Source organism: Cydia strobilella, chromosome 13, assembly GCF_947568885.1.
Source record: "Cydia strobilella chromosome 13, ilCydStro3.1, whole genome shotgun sequence".
Taxonomy (NCBI): Eukaryota; Metazoa; Arthropoda; class Insecta; order Lepidoptera; family Tortricidae; genus Cydia; species Cydia strobilella.
Genome location: NC_086053.1, coordinates 8,910,193 through 8,926,971, shown reverse-complemented (window position 1 = coordinate 8,926,971; position 16,779 = coordinate 8,910,193). Strand labels below are relative to the sequence as shown.

At 39.9% G+C, this 16,779-nt stretch overlaps 3 protein-coding genes across 3 annotated transcripts in view; 1 reads left to right on the top strand and 2 right to left on the bottom strand.

The window, feature by feature from the left end:
- The first annotated feature begins 3,783 nt into the window (after positions 1-3,783).
- On the top strand, positions 3,784-7,354 carry LOC134746608 (trichohyalin-like). The gene is made up of 2 exons (XM_063681036.1): positions 3,784-6,738; positions 7,140-7,354. The coding sequence occupies exons 1-2, from the start codon at positions 3,962-3,964 to the stop codon at positions 7,183-7,185; spliced, it is 2,823 nt and encodes a 940-aa protein (XP_063537106.1). The 5' UTR covers positions 3,784-3,961; the 3' UTR covers positions 7,186-7,354.
- Positions 7,355-7,440: 86 nt separating this feature from the next.
- LOC134746609 (calcyclin-binding protein) lies at positions 7,441-10,710 on the bottom strand. Its single transcript, XM_063681037.1, has 5 exons — positions 10,508-10,710; positions 10,124-10,352; positions 9,134-9,340; positions 7,917-8,082; positions 7,441-7,621 (listed from the first exon to the last, which is right to left on the bottom strand). The coding sequence occupies exons 1-5, from the start codon at positions 10,526-10,528 to the stop codon at positions 7,522-7,524; spliced, it is 723 nt and encodes a 240-aa protein (XP_063537107.1). The 5' UTR covers positions 10,529-10,710; the 3' UTR covers positions 7,441-7,521.
- A 2,155-nt stretch (positions 10,711-12,865) lies between these two features.
- The window catches only part of LOC134746607 (inhibitor of growth protein 3), a 12,594-nt gene continuing 8,680 nt past the window's right edge, over positions 12,866-16,779 (bottom strand). The window contains exons 8-11 of the mRNA XM_063681035.1: positions 15,795-15,861; positions 14,908-15,006; positions 13,994-14,129; positions 12,866-13,069 (exon numbers count right to left, since the gene is read on the bottom strand). Of these exons, the coding sequence (XP_063537105.1) occupies positions 12,950-13,069; positions 13,994-14,129; positions 14,908-15,006; positions 15,795-15,861 (422 nt within the window). The 3' untranslated portion in view covers positions 12,866-12,949. The remainder of the gene's footprint in view (positions 13,070-13,993; positions 14,130-14,907; positions 15,007-15,794; positions 15,862-16,779) is intronic.

Sequence of the window (16,779 nt, the reverse complement as noted above, 5' to 3'; positions counted from 1 at the left end):
GTTTAGTTTTTATATTATGTTTAAGTTTATTGTGGGTATTTTTAACCGACTTCAAGATTTCAAAAGGAGGTTCTCAATTCGGCTGTATTTTTTTTTATGTTTGTTACTCCATAACTCCGTCATTTCTGGACCGATTTTGAAAATTCTTTTTTTGTTTGTAAGACATACGGATTGGTCCCGTTTTTGTCAAAACGCAGTTCTGATGATGGGATCCATGAGGAATCGAGGGAACTCCTCAAATGTTAAAGGCATACATATAGTGATTTTAGTAATTTCATCAACAAATACAGCATTTACATTTAAAAAAGTGACATTTGATGAAGTGGAACTGCTGATGATGATCAGAATGGAACTCTTCAATGACACATGGTTCACGTTTGGCGATTTGTTGTCTTTCTTATGGACCCAGACCCAAACTTGGACCCGGACCCAGATCTGGACATGGACCCCAACTCGGACCCGGACCCGGACCGAACTCTGACCCAAACTTGGACCCGAACAGCCGGACACGGACCCGGACTCGGATCCGGACCCAGACCTGGACCCGGAAATGCTACTAGAAAAGTGGGTTAGGTGGGTGGTTGGTTTTGAACTGCGATTCTCACAGAACAGAACTGTTATCAGAAAAGTAGGTTAGGTTAGGTTAGAACTGTGACCCTTACAGAAACGAAATGCTATCAGAAAAGTAGGTTAGGTTAGAACTGCGACCCTTACAAAAACGAAATGCTATTAGAAAAGTGGGTGGTTTTACCTCCTTTTCTACATTATTAGGCAATATTATAATAATTACGCAATTAGGCAAAAGATGGATTCGGATAATTAGGCAAAAGATGCTGTCTTTTTCATTTCATTGTCTGGAATCTAAACGTGCACTATCAACAATAAGTAAACTTTCAGCGGCATCCCCCATTGAAGTCGGTTTTTTTTTCTTAAAAATTATTATGTACATAATAGGTATTTTTAATGAAGGTTATTTTTTTATTGTATTTTTATATTTGTATTTAAAGTTCTGTAAATGTAAAATAAACCTATGTAGTAATGAATTATAAGAACATCTTGTAACACCATTTAGAAATATAAATTTTAAGGTATATTTTACTCATTAATCAATTAAAAAGCTCCTTGTGGTCGTAAAACTGAACTGTAGATCCTAAATTGCAAAAGATGTAACCGCTTTTAGTGAGAATGACTGAATTACATAGGATTTAGTTATTTGTTTTTCAAGGGAGCAAAGTTGTTGTTTAACCGCTCGTGCTAATATTGATACCCGAGCAAGCGAAATATTCCAAAATGGAACCCCGAGCGCAGCGAGTGGGTCGCAAAATGGAATCTTGAGCGTTGCGAGGGTTTCAAAGCACGAAGGTTAAACAAAAATGTTACCACACCAACCCGAAAAAAAATATTAACTAACTGTATTAGGTAAGATATCAAATCCAAATGAATGTCATAAATATTTATCATTCAAAATCATCATTTTGAAGTCAATTCTACCTAAGGAAAAAACTCAAAACTTGCATCTGATTACTTTACATGTGGATAAAATGCAACTTTCCTATCAGTTTTTGAACAATCATGAGAGCCTTTACCAGCTGGTGTGGTGAAAAGAGAATAAAATAAAAAAACCCGGACAAGTGCGAGTCGGACTCACCGAGGGTTTCGTACTTTTTAGTATTTGTTGTTATAGCGGCAACAGAAATACATCATCTATGAAAATTTCTACTGTCTAGCTATCACGGTTCATGAGATACAGCCTGGTGACAGACGAGTCTTAGTAATAGGGTCCCGTTTTTACCCTTAGGGTACGGAACCCCAAAAAAAACATAAATATTAACTGTAAATACATAATCAACTTACCTACATATAGCTTGAAGAGAAGATATTCGGTAGGTACCTATATCAGTAGATTCAGCGAAACGTGCATTTTACCTTACTAGGTCGTATACCCACTAGACTAGAGATTTATTATTATTTTATTTCGCACCTTCATAACATACTTTGTTAGTAAATACGACGCAATATGGTCGCATTGACGTCACAGAATTTCAATTTATAGAGTTCCATTTATTGCTTGAGAGGGTTCAATCAGATAATTATTTTACGCGCGGCGACAAATTTTCCCGCGCAGCTGTGGCCAGCGATAACATGCAAGGGGTTGTAGCGCGGCCCGTGTTTTCTTGATACTTGCTTATGTTTCCAAATTTAACCAAGTTTACAACGAAGGCAGCAATACCCGGTAATATAATAATCCTGGTAAGACCATTTATTTCTGTGTTCACACAGGAACATACATGGTGTTCTTAGGGTCCGTACCCAAAGGGTAAAAACGGGACCGTATTACTAAAGACTCCGCTGTCTGTCCGTCTGTCACCAGGCTTTATCTCATGAACCGTGATAGCCAGGGGCGTAGCTAGAGGATATGGCGCCCGGTCAGTCACCAAACTTGCGCCCCCTGACGACTGACAAGTTTCCCTGCTGCTGCCTTTTGCCCATTTTGGCGTCCCCCCCCCCCTCTTGGATGGCGCCCGGGGCACTTGCCCCCTCTGCCCCCCCCTCCCCCTAGTTACGCCACCTGATAGCTAGACAGTTGAAATTTTCACAGATGTACCTATTTCTGTTGTCGCATAACAACAAATACTAAAAACAGGATAAAATAAATATTCAAGTGGGGCTCCCATACAAAAAACTTGATTTTTTTTGCCGTTTTTTGCGTAATGGTACGGAAAATTTTATTTTCGTGTTTTCGTGGTTGGTCCCATATAGTAAAAATTGCTCAGCTCAGTATGACCTATATTTTCACTGTAAAATATTGCAGGACATTAAAAAACACACTGTATGTCCTGACTTAGATATGGATGTTTACTATGTATTAAGTATTTATCTATATCCACAATATAAATCTGTCTTATGTACAATAAAGTGTTTACATACATACATACAAATCTTATTGAGCTTAATGAGCATAATATTTTTTCTCCGTTTACATACTTCCTAGGTGCGCGCATTTAAAAAAGATATTTACAAACGTTGCGATTTATTACAACTTTTTTGTTTAGAAAGAACTATGCAAAAGTAAGCGTGAAGATATATGTTTTATCGGGTAATTTATGCAATACGGTATATGCTTGTGGGCTCCAGTTTTCGCACGTAACCCGTGATATCGGGCCATTGTCCATTTAAGAATCAGATTCTATTTCAACCTGCCTATTACTTACATACCTATCAAGATAAAATTTTATTAAATCACATTTAGAAACGGGTCTATCGCGAATTTATTTTGTTACCTTTATTTACCGACGTTTCGACACACCTCTACCTCGAACTTTAAATGCATTTTTCGTGGGGTAGTCACACAAATCTCTGTTTTGACATTTTGCTGGGACGTCAGTTAGCCGCGACCACGACCAGTGAAACCTGTGTCGAAACGTCGGTAAATAAAGGTAACAAAATAAATTCGCGATAGACCCGTTTCTAAATGTGATTTAATATGTGTTTAAACCGCGAAAGTTTTAAATGTTATAATTTTATTGTTCCGACAAACGGTAATCATCATCATCATCATCATTTATTTAACTCCAGACAACAATGGTCCACAATAATACAAATTAAAAATTACAATTAAATTAAAATAGGTTATAAATTAAATTAATTAATTATAATTAATACTAAAACGCGTTTTGTTAGTCGGAGATTCGAAAACTTTATAGTAGGTACCGACTATTCTAGCTAGGAGAGGAGCAAGATTGTTTGAACCACGCGTTTTAGCATTGTCGTATCCTGTGGGCGGCCCATGAAAATTGAATGCACTGTAGCGCTTAATCGAAATTCACGCTTTCGACTACTTTCCAGCAATATAAAAGGAGGTAGCAGCTCTACCACATTCAGTTAGAAGACGACCGTCAAAGGAGCACTTCTACTACATCACGAAGGAAGAAATCCATATACAAAAAGGGCTACTGTGACTATGCATAACGGGTGTCTACTGCTTCTTGCCTTTGTCGCGGTATTCCAGCCGATTGCTTCGTACACTGAGCGCGGCCTCGTTAATGGAAGGCAGGAACGCTGCGACTATCGGTCATCGGTGCGCGATCCGGAACTCAACTTTCATGGAAGTTACCGCTTTAACAAACCTGCCGTGGAAGATCGCTGCCTAAACCAGAGGGACGATATTCGTAAGCTTCGCCGTAATGAAGTGAAGGAAGAAACTCTTCGCATCGCTTCATCGTCAGACAGGCGACTTGCTGATACCGTGGAAAGGGAGAGGTTTACGTTGACAAGGCTTTCTAGCGATCGCATCGGTAACGACGCCGTCCTGCACCGCGAAATTCACAAAACACTTCCCGTTTCCAGTCACCGTGACGAACGGAAGCAAGAAACCCGACGTGAGCGCCTTTCAACAGCGCAGGAATCCCACCAAGCTCGCTTCTCTGGCCGCCGAGAGAACAGCAGATTGTCTGTAGATGAAAACCGTTCTCAAAGAATCGATAACAAGCGCTTCAATGAAAGGGCTTCAGTGGCATCTCGACGAGATATCCGAGAAAATCGAATCAATGCAGACACGAAACGAGTTCGAGAACATCGGGAAGTACGTTCTCATACCAACCGAGCGAGAGATAATGGAGCAAGCAGTTTGATAGACCATCGTATTGCGAAAGAGGCTGTTCAAAAGATGGACACACGGCGTTCTGTGTCCAGAATTCAACAGGGCCGCAATGCGGACCGTGAAATTCTTAACCGACGCTCCAGCAGGGAAATAAGAAGCTCGTCAACCTCGGGTGATAAAGTAAATCGAGCTAGTGCCAATGAGGGGTCGCGATTCGTCGTCGAACAAAGGCAGCGTGAATCTCAAATCCGACTAACAGTTGAACGAAGAAATATCCGAGATTCTGCCAGCCGCAGAGTTCTAGCTAATCGTATCTCTGAAAATCGCAGAAACACTCAACGAGCTCAATCTGCCGACACCCGAAGAGAAACCCGAGATACCGAAAACGAAGCTAGACTGGCGAGAGCAGTACAATCCGTAGATGATCGTGTTACCCGAAAGGATCTTAGTGGGTCCAGGACATTTAAGCGTGAAATTACTGCAGAAAACCGAAGGAATGCTCGAAGCATGGCAGCATCACTAGAACGAAGCGCATATCGAATGGAGTCCAGAAGAGAGTTTTTAAAGCGAGTTTTAGAAAACCGAAATGACAACCGTAATATTGAAACAGCACCTCGACAAAACATTAATAATATTCGTGCAGCGGAAACACGGAAGGCAATCCGTAATGCCGAAAGGGATTTCCGTGTATTTAAGTCAAATGCCAAACGCACTGTAGAAACCTGCGTTTATGATCGAAAACCGTCGAGTGAACACCGAATGGCTCGAATAATGACAAGGGAGCGATCACAGGAAAATCGACGGTTTACTCGCAATGTTCCATCCCAAACTATCAGAACTGAACGCGTTGACGAAGACCGACAAGAAGCTCTTAACGTTGGAATCCGCGCTTTTAGAACTGAGCGATCTGACGATAGCGGACGGGACGCTCGAAATTTTGAGGTCCGAGCATTCCGAAATGAACGCGCTGTTAGAAGCCAGCGAGATTCTCGCTCCGTTGGAACACGATCGTCCAGAACTGAACGCTCTGAATTCAGGACTGAGCGCACTGACGAGAGTCGACGTGATGCTCGCACGGTTAAAGTCCCAGCCATACGGAGAGAACGCACTGAAGAAAGACGGAGAGATGCACGCAGTATTGGAGTCCGATCATTCAGGACAGAAAGGTTTGAGCAAAGTAGACGAGATTCTCGAAATGTTATTTCCCAGCTATTCAGTGACGAACGAACTGACGAAGTCCGTCGACATGCTATCAATTTTGAACTGCGAGCATTCAGGACAGAATGCACTGACGGACGCCGACGTGATGCTCGCATTCTTGAAGCACGATCATTCAGGTCTGAGCGCACGGACGAAAGTCGACGTGATGCTCGTGAACTTGGAATACGAGCATTCAGATCAGAGCAAAGAAATAGTCGAAGCGCTGACATTCGAGCAGATGCTCGAAGTAATAGAGTCCTTGTATTTAGGCCTGAACGAACTGATAAAGGCCGTCGAGATAATCGAGTTATTGAAAGCGCTACTTATCGTCGAGACACTCAGGGTATTGAAAGGCAAATTCGTTCACTTGACCGTACCACTGATTACCGCCGGGACAGTCAAAATAATAACAGGGATGCTCGAATCCAAGAAAGGGCACTTGAAAGCCGCCGCATGGTTCGAAATATTGTATCTCGTGCTAAAGATGAACGAGCTAATAACCGAAGAGCTACTCGTAGTCTAGAAAGAGACATTCGATCAATGGGACGTCAGAGGTCTATGGAAAGCCGTTTGAACCGAGATCGCCGATCAGAAGAAAAGAGGCGTGGATCTGATCGTGCGATTGAACGTCTCGACAAACGCGACTCGCTTGAAAGCAGGCGTATTTTCACCTTTCAGCGAGAATCGCGGAGGGACACTCAAAGGACTCTTGATAGAGACAATCTTGCAAGAGGACATATGGAAGCTGAATCTCGGAATAGCTTTGACATAGAGTTTGCCAGAAAGCGAGAATTACAGGGTATGTTCAGGAACCCCACCCAAACCGAGAATGAGACAACCATGATGAATTGGCAGTACATTTTCTACACACTGCAAGGACTTTACATTTGCGGGCTGCTGATTCAGTTGAACAAAGGAAGAGTCGAAAAGAAAACCAGGTAAGATTTAAGAAAACGTAAATATCAAGCAGTAAAATTTTGATTATTTAACCTCGTAAGGCCCACCATACAAAGATTTCCTATTTTTAATTTGAACCTTGTTGTATAGAAGATTAGGGTGACTTTCGTTTGTTTGAGAAAACAATGAAACCAAAGAAATGCTACTTAATTCAGTTAGTGTAAGGTTCAAATTAGATTGAAGCAGAGTGTACATTGTAATGCACATTGGGCCTTACGAGGATAAAACATCACGTTTGACTTTCTAATGTAACGTTAATATCTAGGGAGGAAAATGGGGACTTAATTTGTATGAAGAAGCGGTCGTCCCCTTTCTTCTTAATAAACAAACTTTGCTTCTAAATACCTTAAAAAAACGGCAAATAATATGTGGATAATTTCAGGGTATCTTGGTGGCCGGCGCCTCAGCATCTCATCAAAGTGGATTGAATAACAAGTTAAGAATATATTTATTATATAGTAGTAGTAGAGGATAGTATGGCTAAATATATGTAGTTCTTTAGTTCTTAGAAACAAGATAGTTGTGAATTGATGTATGCAAACATATTATGTAGAGAAAATATAATATATTGTCCGTTATTAAAGAGTATTTTTTTATTTAGGTTTATCCTCCTCAACTATTCCCTAACTGAGAAAGAATGCAAGGTTTGTGCTGGTAATAATCTCAAACAAAACAGCAGACTATTTAGAAATTATTAATTATTGATTTTATTAATTATACTTAAAACTAAATCAAAATTCAAAACGATCATATTGCTGGGAGATCTACAGTTCCATTGAATCTATACCCGTCTTTTTCTTCTGCTGTCCTTCATACCAAGCTTTGGAAATCATTCTCTTCATTTCATCATCGCCAGTTTCGTACCTGAAAACACAAAAAAACATGAAGTGCAAAGCAGATAAAGGATTTGAGTATGGGAATTGAGTTTACCAAAGATTCATTTATTCTGTCTTAGAGTTTACACTTCTCCACACTTGTGAGGAAAAAATTTAACTTCTGCCTAATATCGGACTATTCGGACGTAGGTACGTAAGGTACGTTACAGTCCTAGGTCGAAAGTTAGGATTTACGGATCACATCTCCTACGTGTAAATAACACCATTTACAAGCAAGTATGATAAAAAGTAGGTATCATTATAAGAACATTAGATAAACTTACATGTTTTTCATCAAACTCATGATGGAATCCTGTGGATCCTTCTTGTCCATCATGTCATCAGTCTTGAACCGGTTCTTGTGTTGGTCGTCAGCTTTCTTCTCCAGACTGGTCATGTGTGACCATTTTACATTTGGATGAGCCTTTGCAAGGAAGATCACCACCATGTCTAAAAAAAATAGCACATTTATTAGTTTAGATTAGACCAGGGGCCCGTTTCTTAAAAGCTTGTAACTTGTTATTACATTACAAGTTACAAGAGGATGTCACTTTTTGACAGCTTTTTTTAGAAAGGGACTTCCACTTATATTACAAGTTACAAGCTTTTGAGAAATAGGCCCCACCACCGGTCCTGAAATGGCGGACCACATTTTGGATCCGGACCGCCAACCTATATTGTGCTTATTTAGTAAACTGTAGAAATGTTTTTTTTTTTTTATATTATAAACCGGACGCCTAAAGACACTAATTGCTGACCCCTGGTTTAGACCTCTTCTTCCTACCTGGCTTTTGCCACAGCCCACTAAGAAAACCTGGACTCTGCTCAGCAATTGAATCCCAAGAAATTGCCAGTGTACTTGTTTAGCATACAGAAATCTGGAAAACTCATTGGTACTAGGTATTAGCCAAGGTTCAAACCTGTAACCTTTGGTTTAAAAGTTGCACACATTCATACTGCTAGGCTACCAGCACATATTTATTAATTCAGATCAGTTGCTCGGTAACTTATAACTTTTAAAAGTTAACATTAAAAAATTACCACAAAACAGATATCCACTTACTAACTAACCCTCATCCATCATACCTAAATTTTGGATATCAGTAATTCATTCAGTGCAGTATAGAGTATAGAGTATAGAATTTGTTGATAGAATTCCTTGCCAGTCTGTCTGGGGCCAAAAGTGAAATGATACAATCAAAACTTGAAAATGAGACAGTGCAATAGAATAAGAATAGAATAAGAATTGTTTATTGCCACATTATCAAGTACAAAAGAAAATAAAAATAAAATTACATAAAACAAGAATAAGAAAAACAATTATTAATTTATAAGTACAATTAATTGGGCAAAGGGTTTCCAGTCTCAGCGTGTGCCGGGCCGAGATGCCCGGTGCTGGTTTTCAGACCGGTCCCAGACTAGTATAGTAAAACATCCAGATTTTTCTTAAATATCTCTCTGGGTACCCCATTTCACATATCTCATATAATTAATTACAAACCTGTTTTCTGTTTCCAATGGCTGTCTTCCACAACAATAGGCTCCAGCAGCTTGTTGATCACAAGCACGTAGTCCTTGTTCTCCAGGTTGTCCACATGCAGCTCCATGGACTGTTCCGTCAGCTTGCAGTACACCTGCTCTTTCGGGACATTCTGGACATTTTTCAAGGTCACAAATACTTTGACATACTTTTCAGACTGATCCCAACCTGGAATTCAAAAATAATTGTCATTATTTATGCTACTTTGAAGGATATTTAAAATATTAAAAGAGGATATAGGTAGGTAACTTATAGCACGATAACTATGACTGATGCAGTGTTTTTATATAGTTAATTTTCTACCTTTAAACACTTCTACTTTAACGTTGAATAACTTAACAACATAATGCATTAAAACTACCCCAAGCTCAAACCAGAGGTAGCCAAGGTTTTAGGTTTAATTTTTAATTGGAGCCCTGAAAAAATGACAAGTATCTGAAGCTGCAGTTTTATTATTGACCTTGTACACAAAGAATAATGCTAAAACCTGTACACATTTAAAAAAATACTTTTTACGGTTCCATACCTCAAAAGGAAAAATCGGAACTCTTATAGGATCACTAAACTTGTGCATCTGTCTGTCTGTCCGTCTGTCACAGCCTATTTTCTCCGAAACTACTGGACCCAATAAGTTAAAATTTGGTACACATATTATTATGTAAGCTTGTGACCCAAAGATGTAACGAAAAGAAATAAATTTTAAAATGTGTGCCATTTTTGGGAAGTCAATGTGAAAATTAAAAAAATTAAGTTATCAAACTATATGGTGTTACATATCAAATGTAAGAGCTCATTGTGAGAATCTGAAATATATATTTTTTGTAATTTTAAAATAAACAGTTTACGCAAGTCCGACTCACACTTGGCTGTTATTTTTTTATTACAATTAAAAGCAGAATAATAATAAAATTGTTTAGCAAGTACAAAAATTACTAAACATTATTTACATACCATATCCATTTAATTTAATCTGATAACGTTTTTGTGAACCAGCCGGTGCGTTAGAAGTGGTAGGGGCAGAATCAGCAGCTGCCGCAGCTGCTCTTTGGCCCTCTTCTTTATCTTTCAAGCTGATCAACTCAGTTTCCAGTTTCCGGATCTCGAGCGACAGTACATCTTGTACTTTTTTGCGTTTTGCTTGCTTCAGTAATTCATTTAGCTCTTCGATGTCACTTTTCAACTATAGTAAAACAATGAAAATATTTAGTGTGTTGGTTTTTCGATTTATAGCCTTCGAATTTTATCTTATTCTTTATTATTGTCAGTTTTAGTTTCGTTTTTTATTAGTAGAAACGATGAAGATAAATGTTTGTTTATAAGAAAACATGCGCTTACCTCGGTTATTTTTGCTGACATTGTGGAATGATGGCCTACAGCTTATAAAGACAATTTAGTCTCTAAACGTTCTCTCAATAGTTGTAAGTTACCGGGACAGATCCTTACTGCAGTTTATTGTAATCAATAATTGCTTCTTGAAATAGTTGAAATATCTCGCAGGAAATTGCTAGAAAGAACGCGCCGCCCGTTCGTAACCCAAAAACCAAAGCCAAAAACTAAAAGTAAAACGTCAAAACAAAATAGACTTCAAAGCTATGAAACATAAATTTATACATTAACAATTTCAACCATATTTTTATGAGAATAGGAAAGAGTTTTGACTACAGGTTTTGTTACTTATATTAAAAATACTGAAACTCGCAACATGCAGATATAAGGCTTAACACACCATCGCACTGCACCAAGGTCATTGTGCGACGCACCCATAAGTAAGAGCGAGAAAGTGATATCTCTTTTTTGCTCTTACTTATGGGTGCATCGCACAATGAACTTGGTGCGGTGCGATGGTGTGTTTTAAATTATAGGCATAAAGTTGAGCGCCCTCCACACTCGTGCGCGAATCGCGGTTATCGCGGCGCGAAGCCGCGTAGGCTGGAGTGGGCTTTAGACTAAGAAATGTCTGCAGCGATTTCGATAACATATATGCAGTGCAAGTGTTATTATAACGTCAAACTTCTATGAAATTATGACGTCTAAATAACACGTGCACTACGTGTGCTATCAAAATCGCTGCAGACTTTTCTTGGTCTGTCAAAGGACTGTCTCATTTCAAACATATACAGAGAGAATCATACTATCTTTGTCTTACACTAGTACTAGTACACAAAAGAAAAGGATGAGTATAGTTTTGTTTCTCCTCATTTACAATATTTACAATTAAATTTGGTTTGAACCACGTTTGAACAACTATAAACTGTAACACACCATCGCACCGCACCGCGACCTTGGAGCAGTTCTAGGAATAGGTAGTACTGGAGTGGGCTTCCACACTACGCGCGCCCTTACATACAGAGCGCCGCAGGCGCCCTTCACACTAAAAGGTCGGGCGAAGTACACTTTCGCGATTTCGTGGTTGGTCCCATAGTAAAACTTGCTCAGTATGCTCAGTATAATCCCAAAACCGCCCTGGCAACGGGAATGCACTTATTTTTTAGCCACCCTGCTATACTTGCTTAGTCATGTGCCCAGTGAGTATTATATTCTTTGGTCATGTGAGACTCGACTCACAAGTCATAACTTGTTGGTAGACTATAGGGATGTTACGGAGCTCCGTTTCCGGTTCCGTTAAATCGGAACTTCCGATTTATGAACGGTATAGAAAGGACGACAATCTCTTATGGCAGAACTATTGCAAAAGTGACCAGCTTTCAGCTGTAAATAATAGTTCCTAATCTCTCCGGTGGCGCTAGTTAGGCTCTGGGACATGAGTATAACATGAACCATATAAGGCAACAAATAACCCGACCAAATTACGTAGGTTGTTTTTGGTTGTATTTCGGTGTATGGTGGCGCCGCCTAATTACTGTTTTTTGATGGTCACTTTTCATACATAAATTTGGCTCCTTTATATAGTCTCCATGTTCCGATTGGTATTACATATCCGTTTCGGCTCCGGTCCGGCGTACATCAAAAACAAACAAGTTTATAATATATCTGTCATTCGCTCATCTTCCCGCTTGCAACACTAATTAGTTGTTTTGTTTTATTCGCGCTAGGTATTGATTTAAAAATACCTATTCGTATATGTTGTGTTTTTGTAAAGCCGCCCCAGACTACGCGGCGCGAACGTGGAGTCCATGGAGACTGTATAAAGGAGCCAAATCTCTATGTATGAAAAGTGTCCATCAAAAAACAGTAATTAGGCGGCGCCACCATACACCGAAATACTACCAAAAACAACCTACGTAATTTGGTCGGGTTATTTATTGCCTGATGTCCCAGAGCCTAACTAGCGCCACCGGAGAGATTAGGAACTATTATTTAAAGCTAAAAGCGATCACTTTTACAACAATTCTGCCTTAAGAGATTGGCATCCTTTCTATACCATCCATAGTGGAGTCGATTGCGCTGATCAGCGAACTAGACTCCACACTCGTGTTCGCGCACGAGTGTGGAGGGGCCTTCATGTGTACCTACTGACAGTGCTCTCAGGCGCCGATTCTGGTTCCGATGAACTAAATTGAAAACATCTGGTTCCGCTTTCGGTTCCGATAAAACCACATCCGTAACATCCCTGGTAGACTAGACCTCTAGTAATTTTATCGTTTAATTTACTTACACTCAAGAAATTTATGCTTTCAGTATAAGGGTGTTCACACTATTCACAGTAGCAAGGAGTAATGAGATGAATAAAAAAAATTATAGTGAAGTTTTATTGGATGTAACCATGATTACAGACACGAATACGATCAAAGCACGGAATATGTGTATAATGTTTATTTAGTTCTTGCGGTGTGCTCTGTTGCGTCGCATATTGGTTTGGCATTGCGGGCAGTACCACTTGCCCTTGGGCGGAGCCGTGATGCCCACACATGGGTAGTGGAACCATTCATACGGACACTGAAACAAATAAATTTTCAGGCTATTGTAATACAGTGCCATGTCTTATTAATATTATATAATAGTTTGGCGAACAAATCCATATGTCAGTAGAAAAAGGCGGTATAAGTATAATCGCGAGAAGGGTCGATCACTCATAGACATGTGTAGCACCTTTGTTGTTCCTGACTGAAAACGTTTAATACGCTTTTCCGTTAAAGACGCATTTTTGCGCGGTCCCTTCAGAATTTTATTACAAGTTTTACTGTAAATGACTTCTCTTCGGTCCTACAGACTTTACATACATACATATGTTGGAAAATTTTGCGTAGTTCCAAAAAAGTCAACTAGTGTTGACGACTTGACGTTAAATTATTGCTTTTCTGTCTTTTAGATAACAACAGCGGTAGGCCTCTTAAAACTTAATGACAATGGTAGTATTGAACAGATGGGAGTCAGTTAACACTTTCAGTGCCAAGCACCCCATTTCCAATACAAAATGAACACCTGGCGTGTTCAGTAAATATGCTAAGAGTCCCCGGCAAGCTCGGCCGAATTGCACCTTCCCATACATAGTTCCGCTCTCATTTTAAAACTACGTGTTGGATTGTAATGAAACTTTGCACATGGTATATCTAGGTCTGAAATTAGTTTATATAGCTCCAGTTCATAAAACAAACGAAATAGAGCAAGAACAAGTTTTGTATGAAAAACTTAAATTCGCTGTATTTTTTAACGATGGTATCTGAAGCTACATGAACTAATTACAGACATAGATATACCTTATCCTATTGTAGGTACAAAGTTTCAGAGCAATCTAGCTAATCGTTTTAAAATGACAGCGGAATTACGTTTGTATGGAGAACCGAGTTTGCCGGAGACCCTTAAAGCAGTGGGTGTAAAAGATTGCAAGGGGGCTAGAAAGCAGAAATGTTGAAGTGTTACGTCTTGATTATCGCAGGCAACCATGTCCCCGTAGGAGACCTGGTTGCAGATGCAGTAGCGCGGCTCGTTGGGGTCGTAGGTCCATTCCTCCTCCATAGGCTCCTCGATCGCTACGTTGTTCACAACATTGTTCATTCTGAAACAATCCGTAAAGTACATTTAAAAAAATCTTGGCTTGTACAGTCGAGTTTTCACTAATGAAATGAAAGTATCGCCTTAGTGTAGGACCTACTATGTACACCGAGAACGAGTATGTGTACGAGCATATCCACCGAGAGCTGGGCCCTGCTTACACATTTTGCTAGTAAACGCAAGTAGCAAGTATATACTGGGCCTAAAGAGTGTTGGCGTTAAGCTCTGGTCTCATAGGAAAGCGGTGCCGAAAGCGGCCGTAATACAGCGGTGAATGACGTCACTAGAACGTTGTCTATCTAAACCAATTGGCGCGGTTTCCTAGAGGGCGGTGATTGACACCGTAATGTCAAAAAGCGGTGCCGCCATTTGCATGACGGCCGTCTTGACGGTGTCGATAGTTTCGTGAACGTTTTATTTGATAGCGGTGAAGCCATTTCTACTAAAATCTCAAATACACCTTCTGTACCACGAGATTTGAATAAATGATCTTCCGCACTGCGATTATTTTCCCCTTCTGATGATAGTTCATCCTATAAGTAAATTATTAAAGCTAAATCAAAGCCGTCCATTTTCTCTCCTGGATACGTTTCGTTTGACGTTGGTGGCTAACGGTGTGTTATGACGCCGTGTAACTTTCCCCATGTCGTCACCGTGAAGACGGCCGTCTTTTTGCCTCCGCTATATTACGGCCGCTATATGACGGCACCGCTTTCCTAGGAATTGTAGGCTAAGAAGCTATGGCAAGAGTAGTGTAGTGTAGTGTAGTGTAGTGTACGTACACTTGTGTGGGCGAGGAGGAGCGGCTGGCGGCGGGCGCGAGCGTGTGCTGCGCGTGCGCCGCGGACGCGGACAAGGGCGCCATTGTACTGTAGCTTTTCCTGGAACGGTAACTAATGTCAGTATTTATTGTACAACAATTTAGTTAGATTAGAGGTAAATTAACAGGTATCCGGCCTATTGGTATAAGAATAGTGGCAAGTACGGTTTGTTCATTTAATTCCATATTACTACAAAGTAGGTATTACCATTCGCCTGCGTGGGATGATGATGATTAGGTAATATAAACTGTACTATGTAATTTCCCAGGACTCAAACTATCTTCATACCAAATTTCATCTAAATCAGTTTAAGAGTTAAGAGGTAAAATAGACAGACACTTTCGCATTTATAAAATTACTAGATTTTGCCCGCGACTTCGTCTGCGTGGAGTTAGTAATTTGGGTTATTTTTATCTAATCTGCTTTTTATCGATTTCCCATAACAACTTCCACCCCCTTTTAAGGATGATTTCTGTGATAAAAACTACCCTATGTCCTTCCCCGGGGCTCCAACCATCTCTATACCAAATTTCAACTAAATCGGTTCAGCAGTTTAAGCGTGAAGAGGTAACAGACAGACACACTTTCGGATTTATAATATTAGTATGGATATATATGGGTTTATGATATATATCTCAGTATTCTAAGTTCGTTAATTGGTCATCTCGGTCATCGAGCATACTTAAATTTCACAGCTCTTTTTCATTATCTTATTGCGAAGAACCGTCGTGAAATAACAAAACGGATAAAGGGAAGCTACCATGGATCGTTAAATGTTCTCTAAAAGCATGTTGATAAGGAAGATAAGTACACCCAAAGTTTTAGGCTAGCTTTGCAGTAATACTAACTTTTGCTTGTGTCGTTTGTTGGAAGCGCTGGCGCCGGCGCTGGCGTGCGCGTGCGCCGCGCTGTGACCTGCAACAATCGTATACGTACAAATTATATATGTATATACAGATGTCTATCACAATGAAAAACGTGTCGAACGGCACGTGTGGAGCTGCGTACAATAAAAAAAATAAAAAAAACCGGCCAAGTGCGAGTCGGACTCGCGCACGAAGGGTTCCGTACCATTACAGAAAAAACAGCAAAAAAAATCACGTTTGTTGTATGGGAGCCCCATTGTTAAAATTTATATTATTCTGTTTTTAATATTTGTTGTTATAGCGGCAACAGAAATACATCATCTGTGAAAATTTCAACTGTCTAGCTATCACGGTTCATGAGATACAGCCTGGTGACAGACAGACGGACAGCGGAGTCTTAGTAATAGGGTCCCGTTTTTACCCTTTGGGTACGGAACCCTAAAAAAAGGAAAAATCAATATGTTTATTAAAATGAATTAATTTGCTAATAGTAATCGTATCGATATAGGATGCTGGCGTCAAGGCCAATAAGTAAGTGCATCAAGTTATTGCATAAATAAAATAATTTAAGTAAGTTAAAGTGACGTCACAAAGTTTGGGACTTCCCCCTTGTCACAACATGTCAAATTTTCGTGACCCCCCCCCCCCCCCCCCCCCCAAACGTGTGATGTAATTAATGGATGACCCCTATTAGACAGAGCACATCGAGGTAACTACAAAATTATTAAATAAGCGTTTCCGTACAAATTTATTAGGTATTATTAGGAGCGCGACCGCTTATTTCAGTTACGCCCACATTTTGCAAGATTTGTAAAACCCTGGGCACCTCAAATTGTAACAAGCAAAATTATACCTGTGTGGTGACCACGTGCTGCTTGTGAACGCTTCATAATGCGACAGTATAAGAAAGGTGTCTTTTTCAAAGACGTTTTACTATAACAAGATGGTGCACTGAATTTTTTTGACA

What these genes read in the sequence shown, in the direction of transcription:
- LOC134746609 (XM_063681037.1), bottom strand. Translation starts at nt 10,528, where the DNA reads ATGTCAGCAAAAATAACCGAG. An exon ending in CCATTGGAAACAGAAAACAG is followed by an intron (nt 8,083 to 9,133) that starts GTTTGTAATTAA and finishes TATTTTTTTTAG; the next exon opens with ACATGGTGGTGATCTTCCTT. An exon ending in ATGAGTTTGATGAAAAACAT is followed by an intron (nt 7,622 to 7,916) that starts GTAAGTTTATCT and finishes TTGTGTTTTCAG; the next exon opens with GTACGAAACTGGCGATGATG.
- LOC134746608 (XM_063681036.1), top strand. Translation starts at nt 3,962, where the DNA reads ATGCATAACGGGTGTCTACTGCTTCTTGCCTTTGTCGCGGTATTCCAG. An exon ending in AGAGTCGAAAAGAAAACCAG is followed by an intron (nt 6,739 to 7,139) that starts GTAAGATTTAAG and finishes GGATAATTTCAG; the next exon opens with GGTATCTTGGTGGCCGGCGC.